The sequence below is a fragment of the Oscarella lobularis genome, chromosome 5 (genome assembly GCF_947507565.1).
Source record: "Oscarella lobularis chromosome 5, ooOscLobu1.1, whole genome shotgun sequence".
Lineage (NCBI taxonomy): Eukaryota > Metazoa > Porifera > Homoscleromorpha > Homosclerophorida > Oscarellidae > Oscarella > Oscarella lobularis.
Genome location: NC_089179.1, coordinates 1,365,527 through 1,386,705, shown reverse-complemented (window position 1 = coordinate 1,386,705; position 21,179 = coordinate 1,365,527). Strand labels below are relative to the sequence as shown.

The window sequence follows — 21,179 nt, the reverse complement described above, 5'->3', positions numbered from 1 at the left end:
CTTTTCTCGCCTCGTCGAAAGGACGCGTACGAACGCCTTCGTTCTCACTTGACGCGTCGCTTTCCTACGATCGGACAAGGTACCGCTTGATCGAACGACGCTCGTCGACTCTGTACGATGGTCGCGCGCGACCCGATCGCTTAGATTTTCTCGGATGTGGAGCCACAGTGTAAACGCCTAGGAAATCCCGTATCAGGAAAGATGAACGACGAGCAAGACGATCGAAAAACGACGCTGCGAGGCCGCGTAATCGATCAAAAGGTCCAAAAGATGACGAAAGTGCGCGACCAGTACAACGAACAGCTCCAAGAGCTCTTCTTTCTCCAAACGGGCGCCAACATGATGGATCTCGCGACGTGGCGACGTCGTCGCCCCAACAAGGCGCTCGACAACTTCATGGCCGACAATCGTCTCGACGACGAAGACCTGACGACTCTCGCCGCCGCCGGAAACGGCGGAAACGAAGCGAAAAGGAAAAAACCCGACTTAGAATCGCCGACTTCGCAAGCGCAAGCGCAATCAACGGAAACGGTTGCCGTGGCAACGAGCGCCGCTGCATCGACGACTGAAGAGCGAATGGACGAGTCTCGTCCTCAACCAGTGGCAGTGAATCCTCAGGAACAGATGGCACTGCAGGCGAAACGGGAGGCGACCGTATTGAAGCGCGTCGCGGAGCTGACTCGCGAGGGATTGTGGTCGGTGAAGCGGCTGCCGAAAGTGCACGAGCCGCTCAAGAGGAAGTCGCATTGGGATTATTTGATAGAGGAAATGCAGTGGTTGGCAACGGATTTTGCGCAGGAGAGACGATGGAAGAAGGCGGCTGCTAGAAGGGTAAATAGAATGAGCTGCTGGTGTGCTTCTCCTTCTCTAAGATGACATCGCTGGGTTTGTAGTTGTCTCACGCCGCGGCCAAACAGTATTCGCAAAAGTTGCAGAAAGAACAGAAGGCAGAGAAAGACGAGTCATCGAGAATGAGACGAATTGCTAATGGTATTGCAAGGGACGTGAGACAATTTTGGATCAATATTGAAAAGGTAACGTGCTCTTCTCCTATTATTTTTTTCTATTTCATAGGGGTTTGTGTCCCGTAGATCGTTCGATACAAGCAGACGAGTCGGCTTGCTGAAAAACGAGCCAAAGCGTTGAACATGCACTTGAGTTTCATTGTTGATCAAACAGAGAAGTATTCGAGTTGGCTGGCCGAAGGAATTTCAGCTGGGGCTCAGGCTTCGTCTATTGCTCCGTCGTCGGGATCCTTGTCTCGAGACGTATCTGTTTGTGATGATGAAAACGGTGGGCTTTGGGATATTCTAGGAGATTGATGATGACGGTGATGGTTCAATTTGTATAGGAGACGGTGAAATTGCGTTTAGTGAGGGCGACAGCAATGCTGAGGATGATGAAGCCACTATTGAGGAAGAAGAAGCTGCAGCTCCTAATGAGGTATGCCTCTGCGTTACTATTCTTGTTCAGTGGCCAAAATCCAATACATATGGAAGAAATGCACGGTGTTTTTATGTAATTTCCTTTGGCCTATAGAGCGCTCCTTTAACCCTCTGTACATTCACTTATAGTGTGATGTTGCACTGTCATTAAAGGTACATTTTTTTGTTTTTAGGAGATACTGGCTCATGATAAGGAGATAGAACTGCTTCAGAAAGAAGCTGACATTGATATTGAAGAGATTCGACGTCAGCTAGAAGCCTCATCAGACGTCAACGTGATAGAAGAAGAAGAGGAGGAAGACCTTGCAGAATTCACCGTGAGCGACGAAATGGAGAGCCAGGATGACGAGGAAACGATGGAGCAAGAAGAGAAAGTCGAAGGTGACGTTGACTATGAGCGAGAATTAGAGGAACTGCAGATGGAGGGTAAGCAAATGGTTAAATCATTGCTATGCAAGGGGGAAACGTTTTAATTGAATAAGGGGAAATGCCTATTGAGGAATTGAGGAGTAAATATGGGACGTTATCCGATACTGTCGTAAGTGTAGCAAGTAGTGAAGAAGAAGAGGAAGAGGAAGAGGAGGATAACGAAGAAGAAGAAGAAACGGGAGTCTCAGGCCTAGAACAACTGTTGGAAGAAGTAAGACATGCTATCTCCTCCTCCTGCATGGTTCTGCCGAGAATTTTTTCAGTGTGGGAAGAAGGTCTGGAAGGATAGATATAATACGCAATTTTAAAATGGTCCGAGACAATTTCAAAAATCGTCAAAGACAATTTTAAAATGGTCTTAAAATCCTGTCTTGGACGATTCTTAAAATTGCCTTGGAGCATTTTTAAAATTGTCTTGGGACATTTTTTATAATTGTCCTGAGACAATTTTTATAATTGTCTTTGGACGATGTATCCGGCAGTAATTATTGCAAGCTATGGGCTGTCATAACGTTTTAGTAGTATGGGTCAGTGATAGGCAAGAGAGGGTTGGGGCCGGCCCATGTGGGCAGAACCCTGCTCCTGCAATGTATTGATTTCCAAATTCTTTTATTTCAGGAAACTGGCCCTACTCAGTTGAGCAATGTAGCAGCTGAGGCGGAGATGCTCCAGCCTCGCGGCTATACTCTCGAAAGTACAACGGTCAACACTCCAGTTCCGTTCCTATTGAAGCACAAACTTCGTGAGTATCAACACATCGGATTAGATTGGCTGGTGACGATGCACGATAAATGTCTGAACGGAATCCTCGCCGACGAAATGGGCTTGGGAAAGACGATACAGACGATTGCTCTGTTGGCTTATCTAGCCTGTGAACGAGCAACGTGGGGTCCCCACCTGATCGTCGTTCCCACGAGCGTCATCTTGAATTGGGAAATAGAATTGAAGAAGTGGTGTCCCGCCTTTAAGTTGCTCACTTATTGGGGATCACCTAAGGATCGGAAACAGAAACGACAGGTAGGGGAATACATTCGTCGTTCTCCCAGATAAGTGTATATGCACATAAACGAGGCAGAGTTCCCATGCAGTGGTCTTCCGTAACTGGCCTGGTACTTAATCCTCGTAACAGAAAATAATTGTCTTTATTCACTGGCTAATGTTATACTACACTGCCCAGTTACCTTGGCATTGACATTGAGTACAGTTGACGCTATTCTGATTAGGGTTGGACTAAGGCGAACACGTTTCACGTTTGCATTACGTCCTACAAATTGGTTGTGCAAGATCAGCACGTGTTTCGTCGAAAAAAATGGAAATATTTTATTCTAGACGAAGTGCGTTGTGATATATGAGTTTTGAATTCGTTTTATAAAACGCTTTTTCTCCCAGGCTCAGCACATTAAAAATTTTCAGTCTCAGAGATGGCAGACCCTGTTGAATTTCAACAGTCAACGTCGCCTTCTTCTCACCGGAACGCCGCTCCAGAACAATCTAATGGAACTCTGGTCTCTCATGCATTTTCTCATGCCACACATATTCTCGTCACATCAAGAATTCAAGGAGTGGTTCTCCAATCCACTTACAGGCATGATAGAAGGCAGCCAAGAATACAACGAATCAATTGTCAGACGACTGCATAAGGTAGAAAATTGAATCAGTACTTGGGTGAGGTGTTTGATTATGTATGCGATTTAGGTTTTGCGGCCTTTCTTGCTTAGAAGGCTTAAGTGTGAAGTGGAGAAGCAGCTTCCACAGAAATATGAACACGTAGTGAAATGTAGGCTGTCGAAACGACAGCGCTTTCTCTATGACGACTTCATGTCAAGAACAAAGTACAGAGAGATTTAATTTTCACGTGGGATCCATTTATATAATTTTTTTTTGTTTGGTATAGGACTAAAGAGACTTTGGCATCAGGTAATTTTTTGAGTGTTATCAATATTTTGATGCAGCTGAGAAAGGTGAGATCGATTCCAGCTGATGCAGGGTTTGATAGGGGATCATTTGGGTTGAAGGTTTGCAATCATCCTGATTTGTTCGAAACGAGGCCAACAATATCCCCATTCATCATGAATGAAATAGTCTATTACACAGCGTCATTAGTCGTCAACGCGCTAGAAAAAGATCCGTTAGAAGTAGCCGAAAAAATCGCGTACCTAGTTTCTGTCTGTCAAGAACGCGCTCTTTATTTCAATAGATTCCGGATCTTCCTTACCTGAACGTGTCCTTGGTTGATTTCGAATTTCACATGGACAAATTCTCCTCCCATCGAGCGCACGGGCTTCAAACGCCCAAGAAGCTAATAGTCGAATTGACTTCGACGGTTTTCAGCCTGTCGCCCTCTGCAGATCCACCAGAAGTGAATTCAATGCCTGGCAGTGTATCAGCCGCCTTTGCTACGTCGCCAACCAGTCGCAGCTTGGACTCTCCACAAGCGTCCAATGACGCTGGGACGGCTGTGAATCACGTCAGTTCAGGGAGGTCAAACACTTATTCAACGCGCGCTTCAACCGTGGGATCAGCGCAAGCGGACGAAAGGGCTGTCCAGTCTCTAATAATGGTAAGAAAAATGTAAAAATTTGAGAGGTCTGGGACAGTAGCTCACTCAGCGCTCGGCATTTGCTTGTTTGAGGGAACTAGCACGTTGGGGCCCTCGTTTGATATTCAATTACCGTAATTGATAGAGTGTTGGTCTTTGTGATAGCCTGATCTAGTCGCTCGCAAGCAGAAAATGCTTGAAGACAAGCAGGATTACATACACCGATTGAACACGCGTCGCTGCGCGCGGTTTCCCATGTATGGCATTGACACTCGGGCAGCGTTTGAAATTCGCGTCGGTGATCAGTCGTCCGGCGTTGTTCCGAAAAGTTACCAGGCCTGTCTGCTGGCAATGAAGGGGACGTCTCACTGGTCGGACTCCTCTCGTCTCTTGGAGCAACTCCTGAAAAATCCTTCTGATAGAACAGCCCAATTGGATGGAATATTTCAGAGGTGAACACGGAACTATGATTAGAGGCACGTTCCGAGCGATTCTTTCTAGATTTCTAATGTATGTTCCTCCTGCTACTTGCTTGCCTATTCGGCTTCATGCATCTCACGTTGCTCCGTCGCTGATGAGAAAAGAAGCGGTGTTTACCGCGCAGCTTGAAAAGAAAGTGGCCGACGTGCCGGATCTTTTGCATCCCGTTGCGACGTCGTTTCAGCTGCAGTTTCCGGAAACCCGACTCATTCAATATGATTGTGGTATATTTGTACACAGAAAAGTGAGATTTGGCTTGATTTTTTCATCAGGGAAGCTGCAGACATTGGATATGCTGTTGAGAGACTTGAAGAAGAACACGCACAGGTAATTTTTCTACTACAAAGTCGTATGAATGTCGTTTAAACCTCTCGTCCAGAGTGCTGATATTTACTCAAATGACCCGCATGCTTGACATTCTCGAAGCCTTTTTAAATTATCACGGCCACGCGTATCTGCGTCTTGACGGAGCGACGAGAGTAGATAGGAGACAGGTAGTGGAAAAGATAAAAATGCGTCCGGAGTTTTGATGCATTTTTGTCTTAGCAATTGATGGACCGTTTCAATGCGGATAAACGGATCTTCTGCTTCATTCTATCCACTCGCTCTGGCGGCCTTGGTGTCAATCTAACCGGAGCAGACACGGTTGTATTTTATGACAGTGACTGGGTGAGTATTTAAGAGGGAAAGTGTGCGTTGTTATGCTATTGTCTCATAAAAGAACCCGACAATGGATGCTCAAGCTCAGGATAGGTGTCATCGTATAGGGCAAACGAGAGACGTTCACATATACAGGCAAGAAACTAAAGCGTACTTTTAAATTAATACTAAATGGTTGCAATTTCGGCTAAGTGTTAGTTGAATAATAATTGCTTTCGTGGGTTGTAAATTCAGTGTAAGAGTAATGCTGCTTTAGACTCATCAGTGAACACACCGTCGAGGAAAATATTCTAAAGAAAGCAAAGCAGAAGCGTTTGCTTGGCGATGTGGCGATCGAGGGCGGAAGCTTTACCACAGACTTCTTCAAAAATGTGAGAATTTATAGCATTCACTTCGTATCAGCTGCAAGATGGGTTGTAATTTAGCGAGACATCAGGGAAATTTTCGTTATGGACGATGACGAAGGAGCGGAAGGGAAAAAAGAAAAGGAGAAAGAGGAAGAGGAAGAGGATTCTCCGCCAGCCGAAGAAATGGCGTCAATGACGGAGAAGCAGCTGGAAGAGGTCCAATTTTCGTATCCTTATCTCGTGTATGGAAGAGGACTCTATTCTCTCAGACTCTGGCTAATGCTGAAGATGAAGCCGACGTGACAGCGGCGCATCAAGCGAAGGCGGAGCAAATAGCTGAGCTTGCGGAGTTTAGTGAAACTGGAGAGGAGCACTTGGTATTTTTTACTCAATGTTGCAATAGAGAGCTTGAAACGGCTTTGTTTCTAGAGAGAATCGGTGACTGGCGGCGCTGAGGCTCAACTGGAAGTCTCAAAGACGGAACAGGAGTTAACGGAATTGGAGAGTCAGGTAAAGATTTCATTAGACATAGGGTTCGTGAAAAGTGAACAATGTGCGTAGTTGAGTTCCGTTGAACGCTATGCTGTTCACTATATGGAAGCGTCTATGGCTGAGTATATGGACTGGGAATTGAAGGCAGCCGAAGTGCGTGGAAATTGTCGCGTTTCTTCTTCTCGTTTTACTGTCTGCCGTTTCGGTTTTAGGATCGTGTTGAGATCAACAAGAAGAATTGGGAATTGAGTCACTTGCAAGCGCTAAAACAGGCGGAGGAACAGAAGGAAGAGGAAGAAGAATTTCTGCTCACTTACGTTCGAGAAGACGTCGCAAACAAGGTGAAGAAGACTAAGAAGCAGAAGAAGAAAAGTAGCGTAGGCGCCAGTAGTAGTAGTAGTACACCTAAGGGAGAGAGCCAAATCGCGGCGGCAGCGGCGGTGGCGCCCTCTATCGTTGCCTCTCCGGTTGAACCAGCGGCACTAGCAGTAGATAAGCCAATCCGCAAGAACGCTAGCGAGGGACGGGGGCGAAAACGGAAAGCGGCTGATACGTCATTATACGATCTCGACTATCGGCCTGGTGACGATGCCGTTACTGTGAGTTTGGAAGGAAAGAAAGGGCGCGGCTCAACGCGAACCACGCGATCGTCGTCGTTGTCGTCGTCGTCGTCAAGCCTAAAGAAGACAACGTCGCAAGCGAAAAAGAAGGGCGGCAACAAGGAAATTGAGGTACAAGTTTCGTCACCCGTCGCCCCTACCACTCCTCTAAAGTCTATTCGTCCGTGTCGAGTACAGATTTCTCCCATCGGCCCAAAGCTTAAACAACTCGCCGCTCAGTCTATTTCCGTTCCCGCCGTTCCCGTCCCTGTCTCCGTCCCCGTCCCGTCGTCGTCGTCGTTGGCAACGGCTACGCCCGTCATTGTGCCCATAGTTTCTTCAACGACAGTTACTACTTCTACTACTACTTCTACTAGTCAGTCTAAGCCCTTGATTTCGGTTCCGGGAACCGTTGCAATGGGTCGGCCCCTTTTGCCAGCGTCGAGTAAACCGGCGACCGTAAGTAGCGTTCCTTATGTATTGTTGACGGTCGGACCTAATGGGCAAGCAATTAATAGAACCATTTTGAATTTGCCGCCGAATGTTGTTCTTAAAGTGACGTCTGTGCCGCTGGGCTCTCTCCCGGCAACGACAAAGGGGCCACCGGGACGGTAGATAGTAGATGAAAAAATTCGTTGTAGTTTTAATAAGGAACTGCATGAGGATATGAATATGGAAGCAATAGATATTCCTTGATTTTCGTTTTTTGCGCAAACGTGCATGTGATTTTGTATTTTGGATGGCGCCTTGCACCGGCTCCTAAACCATCTATACAGAGAAACGAGCTCTAGTTTTTGCGTTGATGTGACCTGTTTGAGGGGGTGGCGGGCATTGTAACCACTATGTAGGCGCGTGTCATGTGATGATGGTTGGACGGGAGTTTCCGTGCCATGGCGGCATCTGCAATACAGAATTCATCACTTGCAGTACAAAAATCGTAAAAAAAACGGAACAGGCCTCTATTGCTGCCATATGGGCGGGGTATGTAATTGGTGGAAATTCGAGTCATAACGAAGATCTCACCTATTTTTTTCTCTCTTTAGTGCTTTGTCAGACTTGACACCGGAGAGGAGATGCCCGTAATTGAGTCACAATGTTATTCACGTTATGTTTTTCAATGCCTCTCTCTTCACTCAAGATTTGGGCTCCACCTACTCCACCTGTAGATGATAGCTCGGAATTCTATTCGGATCCTGTTCTCGCTATGGTCTACCACAATGACATAATGACCGAGAGCCAGCTTCCACCCATTTACGTTCCAAAGTAACGATGACAATCGTTCTGATCTCCTACCATACTTCAACGTTGCGCGTAGGAGAAGCGAAGAAGACGGTCACATCCACAAGAAAAAGAAGCTCGATCTTACTGGTAATAGTACTTAGCACCGAAGCAATGTAGGGCAAATTTCTTCATGTCAGTTGTAGAAGGAAGTCACAGGGCTAGACAGGTTGAAGTGGCTGGAATCAAAGGACTCAAGTACGCATTTGGGTCTCACTTGACGTTGATTGCTGCTAAGTTTTGCGTCATTTTGTCAGGGAACGTCCCATCGTTCCGGAATCCATGTTTTTCCGTCGTCTAGTTGATGCCGACGTCAAGACAAAACGCCAAGGTGCTTTCGGTCCGTTTGCCAAGAAACAGAAGCTGAAGACTGGCAGCAGTTACGGTGGTCTCAGAGACAACGTGCAGGTAAATGACGCTTGTCCAATTTTCCTCTTGCATTTAGTCATCTTTTGTCAGGATGACACCGATTGGCTTGTGTCTGATGATTGGGCCTTGCTTCAAGTATTTCTCCATTATCTTTTCCGTTTCGCCGTTAAAAGCAACCTGCTAATTTAGGCCGTCATTGCTCTACAAGAATTAAATTTAACACTTACGGCCGAGTTTCTTGGTCACACTCCCAACTGGGATCTTGTAGCCGACATGGTCAATGCTCAGACGCACGTCTACAGATCGCCAAGACAAGTGTGCTTTGTTTTTCTCGCAAACGTTAGCTATTTCTCCTTGCTTTAGTGTCGTGAGCGATACATCAATATTATAGCTCCTAGAGAAGAGGGGAAGGTCGATTTTATTTGTTTATAACAGACCTGTTTATTGATGATGATGATTTTAGCCCACCGACGAAGTTTCGAAAAAGTTGAAAAAGCACAAAGGAGCGACTCAAATTAAAGTGAGACTTCGTTTTTTTTTCGTTTTGGCATTGAATGCATTTGATTTTTAGATAAATAGGAGTGCAACGACGCATACTCAAGCTGTGCAGGATCGGGGCCAATTGCAAATGCATTCAGAAATGGTTGGCTTTAACTTCGTTCGTAATACGGCCACCAGACGCACGCCACTTTTGAAGCCGGGGTTAGTTTGAGTGAACTGGACTGGTTCATATATGGGCTTCATTATCTTACTGTAGAGTTCAAGAACAGTATGGCTTGAGTTCAAAGCACACGTCTGTTTTGGAACAGAGGTAAGGGGAGCGCGTTCGTTTCTTTGCATTTGTCATTTTTTGGTGTCAGTGGAATCTCTTTTGATCATCCTACGCTGCCTTCGCTTCTCGCCTCAATGCGTTCCGAAAGGATAATCAGAGACAAGCAGCCTGCGATTGGTTTAACGTCAGAAGGACAGCAGGATCAGCAGCAAGATCAGCAGACCCAACAGCAGCCACAGCAACCACAGGAGCCACCTCAGCAACCGCCTCAGTCACAGTCACAGCCTCAGCAGCCGCCTCAGCCACAACCTCAGCAGCCGCAGCAACCGCAGCAACAGCAACAGCCAATTACTTACTCCATACGAGCAGCTGTGCCAAACGTAATCTGCAATCTAACTCTCTACGTTCTTTCGAGTATTTATTCTTTCTAGCAACTGTCCAAAATGGCTCCTGCTACTCGTCTTGCTACTCTACCCGTACAGGCTCAAGGATTGCCGCAGTCGTCTTCGGCAGCGTCGGCAGTGGCGACTATTGTACCAGCTCAAGCGCAAGCAGCTTCTGGCTCTGTGACGTCAGCTATGGCCGCGGCCGTGGTCACTTCGATACAGCAACAACAGCGTGGAGGCGCATTTGTTCCTCAGAAAATGCCAGTACCGGCTCAAGTTGCTCAAGGGCAACAAGTACAAAGATATTCTATTTATACCTGTTTTTTATTTGTATTTACTAAGGCGTCAGCTGCCACTGTCTCACTGGGAAAGATTAAGTTGCCACAGCAACAGCAAGTGCAAAGATTTCAGCAGGTATTTTGCATAGAAAACACAGGGAGGAGAAGTGTGAACGCAGCGTACTGTTGTACAGCACCGTTCACAAGTTTTAGACCCGGAGAAAACGTTAGACAAATTCCCGCTCTCGCCCGCGCTTCAGCTAGATAATTCGACGAGAACCGGCTCGCGGCGCGCAATACTGAGTCGAATAATCTGATCCTCAACGTAAAGCGTAGCGTACGTTTGATCGCTCGTTACATAGAACCTTCATTTTGCTGACCAAGCGTACCATCGTCGTCGCGTATACGTTCGCTTTTCGCGTCCGAATAGCGATCAAACCGCTCTAGAATAGATTCGCAATGCACTTCGCGGTGAATTCTTCGCGTCTACTTCTCGTATAAAGGATTTCGCAGCGACGCGCGTAATGCGTCACGATTGACGTCATGTATAGCGCGGCAGGGCGTGTCTTTCGTTCGTAACCAACGTTCATTGTCGTTCTTTCGCGTTCTTCGATCGATTTGCGACGAAATCATGCTTGTGTCGTTTTCAGAATTGCATTTGCGGCCGATTGGCATAGTTCTCAATTCAAACGATGCACTTTTTTTCCGTGAATAGCTGCAGTCGTGTGATCCCAGTAGCGTGGCTGCATATATACCCAGCGTTTCCCTATACTTATCAGAAGCAGGAGCAAGAGCTTGTGGCTAGGATAGAAGGGAACTCCAAAATTAGCCTAAACAGATTGTCTCGTGTTCTATCCATCCCTTGTCTGTGATAACCTAATGCGTGTGAGTTGTTGTAATTAATAAAAACCCCAAGGTGTGACCATCATGGCCTGGTGGCTGGTCAATTTCCTCACTTGGCGACCCGCGTCACGTCACTTCCCGCCAACACCGATATTCGGTGCTTTGGCGGTGGTCTTCAGTAACTGCGTCACACATACCCCTTCCCTAGTTCCACGTTTTAGTTTTCCGTAATAGTCTGCCCTTACCTGTTCTTGCTAATCCACCCATAGATTTATGTTTACCGATAATATACTAACTTGACGGTGTACATTGTGCGCCTTCCTAGTCATAAGTCCCCTACTCCTGTGAGGCACTCTGATACCGGATAAACCTCCATAGCACCGTCTTCTGCGGGGTTTGTGTCAAGTGTCGCTATCTTTTTTCATTTTTAAAGTCTTCTACCTAAGCGGAGGCGCGTTTTTCGAACGTTTGACGGTCAAAGAACGCGTCTCTGAGCTCCTAAAGAGGCCTCACTTCAAAGTTTGTCTTGCACCATTGATCCTACCTCTTTACCTTATACTACAGCGAAAACAGATGATATTGAAGCCTACTTTTGAACGGTTCTGTATATAGGTTTCAAGTGGCGTCGCGAGTCCGAGTCAGGCACTTTTGACGCAAGTCCTATCGCCGCAGCTGAGCAGCACCAGCAGCGTCATTGTGCCCATCGCGACGACGCCTCTTTCGACGTCGCAGCAGGTCAGGATTGCGCGCTCTCCGCTAGGAATAGGTGGAATGGGTGAGAATTTAGCTTCTGGTGCAGTCGAGTGCGAACGCGTGCGTTTTAGGAGGGCGTCGTCAGTTGAGTGCTCAGGACGTGGCTCTCTTAAGGAGGTTCCACGAACAACAACAACAACAACAGGCGAGACTTCAGCAACAGCAAAAGCAGCAACAGCAGCAACAGCAACAGCAACAACGACAGCGACAACAAACACCGCCGCAGCAGCAGCAGCAGCAACAACAACAGCAACAGCAAAGTACTTCCCAAGTGCGTCCTCAACAGCCACTACCACCACAGCAACAACAACATCAACAACAACCTCTTAAACTGCAGCCGTCTTTGAGCACATCTCAGCCAATTCAGACTCTACAGCAAGTTGTGACTCAAGCTGCCGCTGTACAACAACTGCAACGTTTTGTGGCTCCCACAGCTCAAGTTGTCAGTCAGCAACAGCAACAGCAGCAGCAAGCGGCGGCGGTGGCCGCCGCCGCCGCCGCCGCGCAGCTACGCACGCAACATAGGCAAACACCGTCGCCAAGTCCCACTCAAAGTAAACCGGGAATGCCCGGGCGACCGGCTTCGGTACCTCCCCCGTCGCAGGTACTTTCGCCGATGGACGATTCCTTTACTGGGCATCGACCGCCACAAGTGACTCAAACAACCGTCTATCGTCCCCAGCAGCAGCCTCAGCCACAGCAGACTCCGCAGCAGCGCGCGCAAGTTCCGCAACAGCGTAAAATTGTGGCTAGTTTCCATCCACTTCAACAACAACAGCAGCAGCAACAAACTGTAACGGTATCAGCAGCCAACGTTCAATCATTAGGTCACCCTGGAACGCCTGCGCAGGCGGACCTTCAAGGGGGACGCATAACGCCACTCTCGGATTCAATAGAAAGTAGGCCTCGACCAACGCAGACACCCACTCCGCCGCTCCAGTCGCCAGGCCTAAGTGAACGTAGTCAAACGCCTCTCTCGCAGCCGCAGCCGCAGCAGCAGCAGCCGCAGCAGCCTCAGCAACAGCAGCAACAAACTATTTCCACGAGGCAGGCAACGCATGGCATGAGACTGAGACAATCGCATCCTTCAAGATCATCATAGGTATAGATAGCTCTCTTTATTATTAGAATAGGTGCATCAACTTTAGCTAGTAGGTAGGGAAAGTCGGGTCAATTTCCTTTGCCCATGCTTGAAGACCGCCTTTGATGTCTTTTGGTTTTTGCTCTAATTGTAAATTGGTTGTTGCCTTGTGGAGGAGGTCTACTGCGAGCTGAGAATCGTTTCCTCTCTGACAGATCACATAGATTGGCTTCGTGCCGCCATCATCACTCTTATATAGGAAGTTGTTGACTGCCGCTTGGCTTTGCTGTAAATCTTTCAGAGGAATATCTATTCAACGAAAGTGGCAGTGAGTAGATAACGTTTCGAACGCGGTACTTATAGAATTTGGAAGGGAGCAAATCTCGTACTGAGACGGTTCTCTGACGTCCAACAGAATGTGAGGAGACAGTGATTCTCTAATGGTGCTGTACTCCTGAGCCAAGAAAAAAATTCCTTACTGCGGGTGAACGTGGTGCACATACCTTGCAAGATAATCTCTGTTCATCAGGCAGTAGATTTAAAGTCTTCGCCTAGAGAACGGCCTTGGTGTTTTTCAAAGTGTTAATTCTCATTTTATGGCTCTACCTTATCTGATGCTGAACTTCCGCAGAATTGCACGTAGTCAACAAGTTGAGTCACCGAAGGAGACTCCCCGCAAACGGGACAGCCTTTCTGCTTTGGTCTCAACGTAATGACACGAAAACTGCCCTCTGCGCCGTCGAACAGAAGGAGCTTTTTGGAATAAGAGGCTAAGGACGGCAAGATAGAGAGACAATCATGCTCACGCATAGTGGAACTAATCAACCTTTCTTTCTTGATAAAATACTTATTGCTTCCATAGCCTGAAGACAACCTATAACACCTGGAACTTGAGGAGAAAAGCGCTTTGTCCTATTGCGTCCAACTGGGTTCTCTGCGCTCAACTTACTGACGCCAAGCACTCCTCCATCGGAGCAATTTGTGACCGTTTCAGGTGGTGGCGGCTTGGGAAAGAGGCAGCGATAGCAAGGCCCTCCTTCATAGTTGTACGTCGTCAACTGACGTAATTGAAAAATCATCAGCAGGATGACACAGAAAAGATACACTTGCCTGGCCTTCAAATCTCAAGGCGCTTCCGGATACGAGAGGTTTTCCAAGCAGAACGCACGCGTCATTGAGAAGATACCTACGCACGATTAGATCAATGAGGATCTAAGGTTAATTAAATCCTGTTTCGAACCTGGTCGCAACGTTGTCTGTTGCATCAAGGACAATGTCATATCTCAAAAGCGAATAAAGGCACTAGCTGAAACGCGTGTACGCCAGTTTACTGTTCGATGATTGAAAGAGCGTTCAAACTGTCCAACATAATCTTATACGGAATGCATTCGACGAGGGAGTTCAACCTAGAAACGATTTGGTCAAAGACGAACGATATGGAATGTGAAGTCTTGACCTCGTTAGAGTCGATGAAGCCGATAAAACTTTGGCCACGCCAATCGTATCTTCAGAATGAATAATCTACCACGTGGAGTCAGGACAGTTGGCTCTTCGACTAAGGAGTCGAAAAACCTGTCTGTGAAGATTGCCAAGCTCGACTTCGTCGTAATCTATCAAGCCAAGTCGACCTATAGACCAAATGATGTCCTCGATCCTCAATACACCACATTGCCCATTATACCAATTCCAGCTCCCGCCAAATAGAGAGACGCAGGACAGCCGAGGCCTCCAGCTCCGACAACCAACGCAGACGAACTTTTCAATGAAACTTGTCCTATAGGGGATGGCGAGGTGTCACTGACGAATTGACGAAGACGCGACGATATCTCTATTCCAGTCTCTACTGAACGTTCACCCTTTACTCCAAATTCTGGGAGAATCAGCTGTCGGCCGTAACGTGCAATTTCTTCGTTGCTTAGTTTTCCGGTTTCTGTCGTCTTGGAAAATTCGCGTCTTTCCCTGCAAGTGCAAAGCGCCTCTAGCCGAGGTTTCTTGCAACGGCAGTAAAGTTCATACGAACTTCAAGCTCAACAGTTGCTTCAAGTGCCTGTTTTCTTCCTCCAGTTGACGCACTCGTTCTTCCATTTCGTCGAACGGCCCGGATAAGTCTAAACAAATGGACGAAGAAGAGGACGATTTGAGACTCGATGCCGCCGATCTCATTGAAGTTCCAGATGCAGACGAAGGTGAGAGACGCTGCTTTACGTGAAGACGCTTCTCTGAAGCACTCATCAATAAGAAATTGGAATATCCGAAGCGTTGGAAGACATGGACATGATGAACAGAGACGAAAGAGACGACGACGTCGCCGTTTCTGTCTTCAGAAAACACGAGAAAGCCGTATTCAGCGTCTCCCTCAACGCCAATCTCGTCGCGTCGGGAGGCGAAGACGATCGCGCCTTCGTGTGGACCATCGAAAATTCAGAAACACCGGTTTTCGAATGCAAAGGTCGGAAATTTTTTCAATTAAAAAATTTGATTTATACTTTGATTTCTCTACAGGTCACAAGGATTCTGTTACGTGTACGGGATTTTCGCGTGACGGCCACTTTTTGGCGACAGGCGATATGAGCGGAGTCGTTCGAGTGTGGAACACGGAAACGGGACTCGAAGTCTGGGGCTTTGAATGTGGCGATCTAGAAGTAACATTCATGATAGCCAGCACATTGACTTACTTTCCAATCCCAATAGTGGCTCGTCTGGCATTCTGGTGCTCCCGTATTGTTAGCGGGAACGACGTCCGGAGTGACGTGGATGTGGAAAATTCCAGCCGGCGATGCCAAAACCTACTCGAGCGGAAGCGATTCTTCGGCATCGTGCGGAAAACTACTACCAGATGGTAAGGAGAAGATGCTCTCTTTTATTTGGTCAGTCGATGGATGGGTGTTAGGAAAGAGACTCGCAGTTGGCTACGGAGATGGACGGGTTCGAGTCTGGGATCTAAAAGGCGGAGATGCGCTAGTAAATGTGATAGCGCATCAAGGCAATATTACGTGCATTGAATGTTGCAATGACGGAAGTCTCGTTGCATCCGGATCTGACGACGGTTCGGTTCGATTTGTAAATCCTCTCAACGGAAAAGTGAACTGCTTCTTACTGTGTCTTTTGTAATTGAGTTTGAAGTGTCTTTAGATTGTCGCCGGTATTGAGCAGGAAAGGGAAGGAGAGGACTCTGCAATTGGCGTCGAGAGCTTCGGCTTTTGTTCTCATCTACCTATTGCTGCAATTGGATACTTGAACGGGTGTTTGAAATTTTGGGATATGGCAATGCAACGATTTCGCAACGAATATAGACATCCAGTAAGAAAGTATACTTCTTTTACCTAAGACACATTGACAAACAGAATGTGACCTCAGGGCAGCGTCGTTCGATTGCTGTGGCATCCATCCGAACCCTTTGTATTTACCTGTTGTCTTGATGGCATTGTGAGGCTATGTGATGGACGAAACGGTCAGTGCCTGACCGAGTGGCACGGCCACGACGAAGCAATTCTCGACATGGTTATATCAATGTAACAAGTGCACATATCTACATACGGTATCTATTAAAATTCTTCTTTTTTAATTTTTTAGAGATGGTAGTACGATTGTCACTGGCTCAGAAGACAGCACGTGCAGAGTTTTCAAAAAGTAGAGGATCTCGAACAAAAAATCACGTGCTGTTCAAATGTCACGTGCAAGCTAACCGGAAATTTCGTGCACATTGACGTGTACACTGCAGCGACAAACGCGCGTTAGGTCTGTGTAATTGACGGGGTAATTGTGCGTAGTCTATTGTGCGTAATTGTGAGACTCGCGAGCAGTTGCAGTTCACTTGGCTAATGTCCAACCACGATGCCGAGATCGAGATCGATTGTGAGACTGAGACCGAAGATCGTCCTCTCAGGTCCTAATAGCGTCCTCCAACTCGCTTTCGAGTCGAAACAAAAATCGCAGGAAATCAGCCCGAGACTACTTGGAGGTGTTACGTCACCAGAAACTAGCAGACACCACAGAACGACGCGAAGAGCATCTGGTCGACATCAACGGACAGAGCGTCCGGGGCAGAAGCCTCAAAGAGGCACGGGCACATCCTCGACGATCGAACGAGACTGAATCAATATTATGAATTCTTCCGCCCCCCTCTTAGATCAAACGTCTCGTCGACGACGGCGGATCTGCCAAAGGCCGCCTTACGATCGAATACGGTTTCGTTAGTCAGCCGACGAGTCCGTCGACGAGAAGAGCGAACTCGAGCGGCGGCGAAGGATCGCCGTGCGGCGAGGCGTTTCGACGCAGGCGGCCCCAGACGATGCCGGTCAAGTGAGTGAGGGTCCACGCCCCTCGTTTCTCTTTGCGAGGCGTGGCTATTGAAACGCGTTTGCTTCTAAATTGTGATTGGCTAATATAAAACGCTTCGTTCTACTTCGTTTAGTTGGGGTAGGGGCGCAACGGACGTGCAATAGACAATAGCCACTGGCCACTGCTATTTTTGTTCTGCGCGTCCGTTTATTTGACTTCTGTCCGGTTGCTAGGAAGTTTTCCAAGGGGCTGAATCCGGTTTCGGCGCTTGGACGTGCGCGATCCGTGCGATTGTCTGTGTCGGGGCAACGGTAAGTTTTATAGACAAATACCATGTATATGTCTTATACGGATGTTGGCAGAACTTTTCAAGCAGAGGATCTGGAGTTTGGCGACGTGCTGGGAAAGGGATTCTTTGGTCAAGTTGTAAAGGTCTCATTTCTCATAAGAAAATGATATCTTGCTTATGTGCATAAAATTTCCCCAAAGGTAAAACACAAAGCGACTGGAGATGTGATGGTTGTTAAGGAATTGATGAACATGGATGAAGATGCTCAGCAGGGGTTTAAGTATGAGGTCAGGCTTTATCATTCAGATCAATTCTTCTATATAAACACTCGCTTTTTTTAGATTCATTTGCTTCAGCGTTTGGAGCATGAAAATATATTGAGATTCATGGGACTACTGTTTATTAAGAACGAGATTCATTTAGTGACAGAGTTTATATCCGGTGGAACATTGAATGAGAAAATTGAAAAAGAGGTAGTAGGTACACAAAGGATCTTTGGTAGCTGACTCTGATTTTTCACAGGGTGCAGGTTTGTCGCTGACTACCAAGGTTTCTTTTACTAAAGATATTGCTGCTGGCATGGTAAGTGAGAAACCAATCGTTTTTATTTTGGGAAGAAAGTATTGTTAGGCTTACCTTCATGAAAATTCCGTTATTCACCGGGATTTGACGTCTCACAATTGCTTGATAAAAGAAGTGAGCGAAAGAAAAAAAACGACAAAAGAAATTAACGTTATTGGAAACAGAATGATTCAATTGTGGTTTCGGATTTTGGACTGGCAAGAGTCCTTACAGACGATAAGCAAAATGCGCCCAGAAGGTTGTAGTTATTCTCGCCTAATAGTAGGATTTGACTACCTCTTTCTGTTTAGAATGACTATAGTTGGGTCTCCCTACTGGATGGCACCAGAAATGATGACGGGCAAGAACTACGACGAGCGAGTTGACATTTTTTCATATGGAATAATTATATGCGAGGTTTTGAAAGATTGGTGCGTTTAGATAAATTGTAATTTTTAACATAGATTATTGGAGGCGTGAGTGCCGATCCAGATTTTCTGCCGAGAGGACAGGTCTTATTTATATAGGGTTTTCAAATACAAATAATTTGAATCTTCTGAAGGATTTTGGATTGGACGAAGTCGGATTTCGAGAACAGTTGCTCGGTTCGTGCCCTGAGCCGTTTTTTAGAGTAGCACTGCAGTGTACCAGTGTCAATCCAGACGAAAGGCAATGACCGTTGTGAAGAGAAGTCAATACTTTTATATTCCCTATAGGTCTCCGTTTGAAATATGCAATCACTGGATGAGCTGTTATTTGACTATGCTATTGACTGGAAGCAATGGTATCAAATCACCTCCTCTGGAATCATTCAGGCGACGAAGAAGTCGCATATACAATGTGTAGTGGGAGATTAGCACGTTAGGCAGCTTGTATCCGATTTTTAGTGTACGTTTATTACTGAGCAAGGCAGGCTTTTTTTATAATAGACACATCAGGTAGAGCACTACATTTCGGTTACGCCCCCTTTTCATGGCTGCCCTGCATTACGAGACCCCCTTAGTAGAAAGCGATCTGGCCTCTCAGAGAGCAGGCTGCAAAGTGCTTCTGAAATTGGAGAACGTTCAGAACACGTCCGTGTACAAAATTCGAGGAATTGGGCACAGATGCCGAAAGGTTTGTTTGTCGCCTCGCGCTCAGCGCCAATCCGACTAAGACTATCGTCTGCAGGTTATACAAGAAGGCTGCACGCATCTTGTTAGTTCATCGGGTCGGTTGGTTGCAGTTCTGGGCCTCGTTCGCTCTTCAGTTTCTGATTGCGATTTTTTTGGGGGGGGGTCAGGTGGAAATGCCGGCATTGCAACGGCTTTTGCCGGGCGAAAATTGGGCGTTCCAGTCACTGTCGTTGTTCCCGAGTCGACTCCCGAGGTGATGCGAGAACGAATAAGGAAGGAAAAGGCAGATGTCATTGTTCACGGAAAGGTTCAATTTTTTGAATAGGCAATCAAAAGGTCGATGGCATGTTTTAGGTGTGGGACGACGCCAATAGCAAGTCACTTGAATTGGCATCGCAACCAGGTTGACACGTATGAGATTATTGGGACGCAATTCTAATTGTAATTGTCATTTAGGATATGCTCACATTCATCCATTTGACCATCCTGATATTTGGTAATAAAATTTGACCAGAGCCGAATCTTTCTAAGTGCGGATTATATAATAGGGAAGGGCATGCGAGCCTAATCTATGAAATCAAGTCTCAGTTGAATGGCGCAAAGCCAGGAGCTGTGATCGTTGCTGTTGGTGGTGGAGGACTACTCAATGGAATTATCCATGGCTTACAGGCAGTTAACTGGAATGACGTACCGGTCATCGCAATGGAGACTGAAGGAGCAGACTCCTTTGCAGCGGCGTGCAAAGCCGGAAAGCTTGTCACTCTTCCCGATATAACAAGGTAGGGGGGGAGCAAAGGAGTGAAAGGAGACACGTAACGAATGGCAATATGTAGTATTGCTAAATGTCTCGGGGCAAAGACGGTGACACAAAAGTCGTTCGACCTAACGAAAGAGCATCCAATTGTTTCATGTGTTGTATCCGACAAAGCAGCTGTAAATGCCTGTGATAAGTTTTTGGGTAAGTTCACTTCTATAGAGTGAGCTCCAGATAAGCAAACCGCGGTGATTTAATTAATAACCTGCGTACTTATAGATGATCATCACTGTTTGGTTGAACCGGCATGCGGCGCTGCTCTGGCCGCCATCTATGAGCCGCACTTTCTCGTCGATTTGCAAGAAAAAGGAAGACTATCGTCGTCGCAAAATCTCGATAACGTCGTTTGCATTGTATGCGGAGGCAATGGAATCAGCATTGAATTGCTACTGAAATGGAAGAGGGATCTGGGACTGAGCTAGAACTCGGCTAGAGCGCGCAGTCACTCTATCTTCGTTTTCTCCTGCTTCAAGCTTTTAGCTGAGCAATAATAGCTTTGCAGAATTGAGGCAAATCAGCTGGAACTCGTGACGTCACCAAATTTCCGTCCACGACGACGGCAGCATCCTCATAAACAGCACTACAGAAAACTGGTTATCACCGCATAGAATAAGTACACGTACCCCGCATTTTTGACGTCATCTTTTATGGAATGAAAACACGTCGCCTTTCTTCCTTTGAGCACGTCGGCAGAGCAGAGAAGCCACGCTCCGTGGCATATAGCTGCCACCGTTTTGCTGGCTGCGAACATGTCAGTAACAAGATCCAGAAAGCGTTTATCGCGTCGCCAGTAGTCGGGCGCCCAACCTCCTGGAATAATCAGGGCGTCAATGTCCTGTAACAAAAATTCGTGACGTCATATAATTTAGATGGTCTACTCTTTATACCTGAGCGGAAACTTCGTCTATGGATTTGTCGCTCTTGCATGGATATCCTTTCTTGGACTGGTACATTTTTCCCTTCTCCGGTCCGACGGAAAATGTCTCAATTCCCAGCTCCTCCCGAAAGCGAAGCAAGGGATACCAAACCTGCAAAAGAAGACACTAGATCGTTTCGAGCTTTCGCGCGCGCGCATCCTGTCACCTCCAAATCTTCGTAATTGAATTCGACGAGGACAGCCACTCTCTTGGAAGTCATTTCTATTGACTTTCAGGAAATTGATACCGTGCGCTAAACTGTAGAAGAAGCGTTTCCAAAACGTCAGAATTGACTTCCTTCTGGTCGGGTGTCTTGGCTTCTGATCGATGTATTGGGGCTAACGTGGGCCATGGCCCGGCCTTCTGGACGATTCCCAATTCAATATATTATCAACACGCAGAAAAATCATTTGTTGACCAAAGAATGAAATTGGAAAAAATCAGATCACGT

The 21,179-nt window shown here is 46.8% G+C and overlaps 6 protein-coding genes across 9 annotated transcripts; 4 read left to right on the top strand and 2 right to left on the bottom strand.

The window, feature by feature from the left end:
* LOC136187541 (helicase domino-like) lies at positions 1 to 12,948 on the top strand. 4 transcript variants are annotated; one of them, XM_065975164.1, is made up of 42 exons: positions 1 to 79; positions 145 to 831; positions 894 to 1,034; positions 1,092 to 1,293; positions 1,352 to 1,443; positions 1,619 to 1,871; positions 1,928 to 2,085; positions 2,493 to 2,891; positions 3,098 to 3,208; positions 3,264 to 3,515; positions 3,570 to 3,706; positions 3,769 to 3,835; positions 3,890 to 4,009; positions 4,072 to 4,434; positions 4,579 to 4,865; positions 4,915 to 5,117; positions 5,166 to 5,220; positions 5,273 to 5,387; positions 5,440 to 5,562; positions 5,615 to 5,688; positions 5,810 to 5,924; positions 5,979 to 6,116; positions 6,170 to 6,277; positions 6,330 to 6,410; positions 6,462 to 6,545; positions 6,605 to 6,733; positions 8,035 to 8,070; positions 8,130 to 8,254; positions 8,307 to 8,359; positions 8,410 to 8,467; positions 8,527 to 8,677; positions 8,729 to 8,773; positions 8,828 to 8,953; positions 9,002 to 9,049; positions 9,102 to 9,158; positions 9,210 to 9,340; positions 9,396 to 9,449; positions 9,499 to 9,790; positions 9,842 to 10,090; positions 10,139 to 10,210; positions 11,530 to 11,692; positions 11,742 to 12,948. In XM_065975164.1, the coding sequence occupies exons 2-42, from the start codon at positions 202 to 204 to the stop codon at positions 12,770 to 12,772; spliced, it is 7,128 nt and encodes a 2,375-aa protein (XP_065831236.1). In that variant the 5' UTR covers positions 1 to 79; positions 145 to 201; the 3' UTR covers positions 12,773 to 12,948. The 4 variants fall into 4 exon arrangements, with proteins under 4 accessions (XP_065831236.1, XP_065831237.1, XP_065831238.1 ...); XM_065975165.1 differs by lacking the exon at positions 1 to 79 and having other exon boundaries at positions 86 to 831; positions 1,355 to 1,443; XM_065975166.1 differs by lacking the exon at positions 1 to 79 and having other exon boundaries at positions 86 to 831; positions 8,416 to 8,467.
* Positions 12,767 to 14,840, bottom strand: LOC136187545 (adenylyltransferase and sulfurtransferase MOCS3-like). The gene is made up of 14 exons (XM_065975170.1): positions 14,772 to 14,840; positions 14,607 to 14,710; positions 14,433 to 14,525; positions 14,324 to 14,379; positions 14,208 to 14,272; positions 14,083 to 14,157; positions 13,992 to 14,033; positions 13,862 to 13,937; positions 13,701 to 13,809; positions 13,578 to 13,640; positions 13,358 to 13,521; positions 13,255 to 13,302; positions 13,109 to 13,205; positions 12,767 to 13,060 (listed from the first exon to the last, which is right to left on the bottom strand). Exons 1-14 carry the CDS (start codon positions 14,834 to 14,836, stop codon positions 12,819 to 12,821), a joined length of 1,299 nt encoding a protein of 432 aa, XP_065831242.1. The 5' UTR covers positions 14,837 to 14,840; the 3' UTR covers positions 12,767 to 12,818.
* LOC136187548 (angio-associated migratory cell protein-like) lies at positions 14,828 to 16,419 on the top strand. Its single transcript, XM_065975173.1, has 8 exons — positions 14,828 to 14,937; positions 14,991 to 15,200; positions 15,254 to 15,393; positions 15,443 to 15,590; positions 15,642 to 15,832; positions 15,884 to 16,051; positions 16,109 to 16,263; positions 16,325 to 16,419. Exons 1-8 carry the CDS (start codon positions 14,868 to 14,870, stop codon positions 16,383 to 16,385), a joined length of 1,143 nt encoding a protein of 380 aa, XP_065831245.1. The 5' UTR covers positions 14,828 to 14,867; the 3' UTR covers positions 16,386 to 16,419.
* Positions 16,420 to 16,498: 79 nt separating this feature from the next.
* On the top strand, positions 16,499 to 18,831 carry LOC136187544 (LIM domain kinase 1-like). The gene is made up of 14 exons (XM_065975169.1): positions 16,499 to 16,637; positions 16,688 to 16,811; positions 16,881 to 17,053; positions 17,266 to 17,343; positions 17,395 to 17,464; positions 17,522 to 17,608; positions 17,663 to 17,794; positions 17,844 to 17,903; positions 17,952 to 18,017; positions 18,068 to 18,141; positions 18,194 to 18,299; positions 18,347 to 18,394; positions 18,445 to 18,551; positions 18,599 to 18,831. Exons 1-14 carry the CDS (start codon positions 16,573 to 16,575, stop codon positions 18,726 to 18,728), a joined length of 1,320 nt encoding a protein of 439 aa, XP_065831241.1. The 5' UTR covers positions 16,499 to 16,572; the 3' UTR covers positions 18,729 to 18,831.
* An 18-nt stretch (positions 18,832 to 18,849) lies between these two features.
* On the top strand, positions 18,850 to 20,482 carry LOC136187549 (serine dehydratase-like). The gene is made up of 8 exons (XM_065975174.1): positions 18,850 to 18,998; positions 19,053 to 19,092; positions 19,165 to 19,304; positions 19,352 to 19,400; positions 19,454 to 19,493; positions 19,546 to 19,776; positions 19,831 to 19,955; positions 20,031 to 20,482. Exons 1-8 carry the CDS (start codon positions 18,855 to 18,857, stop codon positions 20,231 to 20,233), a joined length of 972 nt encoding a protein of 323 aa, XP_065831246.1. The 5' UTR covers positions 18,850 to 18,854; the 3' UTR covers positions 20,234 to 20,482.
* On the bottom strand, positions 20,177 to 20,999 carry LOC136187551 (protein/nucleic acid deglycase 2-like). The gene is made up of 4 exons (XM_065975176.1): positions 20,895 to 20,999; positions 20,699 to 20,839; positions 20,435 to 20,646; positions 20,177 to 20,391 (listed from the first exon to the last, which is right to left on the bottom strand). Exons 1-4 carry the CDS (start codon positions 20,946 to 20,948, stop codon positions 20,280 to 20,282), a joined length of 519 nt encoding a protein of 172 aa, XP_065831248.1. The 5' UTR covers positions 20,949 to 20,999; the 3' UTR covers positions 20,177 to 20,279.
* Positions 21,000 to 21,179: the final 180 nt, after the last annotated feature.

Coding starts and splice junctions, on each gene's coding strand:
- LOC136187541 (XM_065975164.1), top strand. CDS start 202: ATGAACGACGAGCAAGACGATCGAAAAACGACGCTGCGAGGCCGCGTA. Junction 5,925..5,978: donor CCACAGACTTCTTCAAAAAT/GTGAGAATTTAT, acceptor GTTGTAATTTAG/CGAGACATCAGGGAAATTTT. Junction 9,341..9,395: donor ACGCCACTTTTGAAGCCGGG/GTTAGTTTGAGT, acceptor ATCTTACTGTAG/AGTTCAAGAACAGTATGGCT.
- LOC136187545 (XM_065975170.1), bottom strand. CDS start 14,836: ATGGAAGAACGAGTGCGTCAACTGGAGGAAGAAAACAGGCACTTGAAG. Junction 14,158..14,207: donor GCTTCATCGACTCTAACGAG/GTCAAGACTTCA, acceptor AATCGTTTCTAG/GTTGAACTCCCTCGTCGAAT. Junction 13,938..13,991: donor ACAGACAACGTTGCGACCAG/GTTCGAAACAGG, acceptor AATCGTGCGTAG/GTATCTTCTCAATGACGCGT.
- LOC136187548 (XM_065975173.1), top strand. CDS start 14,868: ATGGACGAAGAAGAGGACGATTTGAGACTCGATGCCGCCGATCTCATT. Junction 14,938..14,990: donor AGTTCCAGATGCAGACGAAG/GTGAGAGACGCT, acceptor CTCATCAATAAG/AAATTGGAATATCCGAAGCG. Junction 16,264..16,324: donor CTCGACATGGTTATATCAAT/GTAACAAGTGCA, acceptor TTAATTTTTTAG/AGATGGTAGTACGATTGTCA.
- LOC136187544 (XM_065975169.1), top strand. CDS start 16,573: ATGTCCAACCACGATGCCGAGATCGAGATCGATTGTGAGACTGAGACC. Junction 16,812..16,880: donor GGGGCAGAAGCCTCAAAGAG/GCACGGGCACAT, acceptor CCCCCCTCTTAG/ATCAAACGTCTCGTCGACGA. Junction 17,609..17,662: donor AGCAGGGGTTTAAGTATGAG/GTCAGGCTTTAT, acceptor CGCTTTTTTTAG/ATTCATTTGCTTCAGCGTTT.
- LOC136187549 (XM_065975174.1), top strand. CDS start 18,855: ATGGCTGCCCTGCATTACGAGACCCCCTTAGTAGAAAGCGATCTGGCC. Junction 18,999..19,052: donor TTGGGCACAGATGCCGAAAG/GTTTGTTTGTCG, acceptor TATCGTCTGCAG/GTTATACAAGAAGGCTGCAC. Junction 19,305..19,351: donor ATGTCATTGTTCACGGAAAG/GTTCAATTTTTT, acceptor GGCATGTTTTAG/GTGTGGGACGACGCCAATAG.
- LOC136187551 (XM_065975176.1), bottom strand. CDS start 20,948: ATGACTTCCAAGAGAGTGGCTGTCCTCGTCGAATTCAATTACGAAGAT. Junction 20,840..20,894: donor TCAATTACGAAGATTTGGAG/GTGACAGGATGC, acceptor CTTCTTTTGCAG/GTTTGGTATCCCTTGCTTCG. Junction 20,647..20,698: donor TAGACGAAGTTTCCGCTCAG/GTATAAAGAGTA, acceptor TTTTTGTTACAG/GACATTGACGCCCTGATTAT.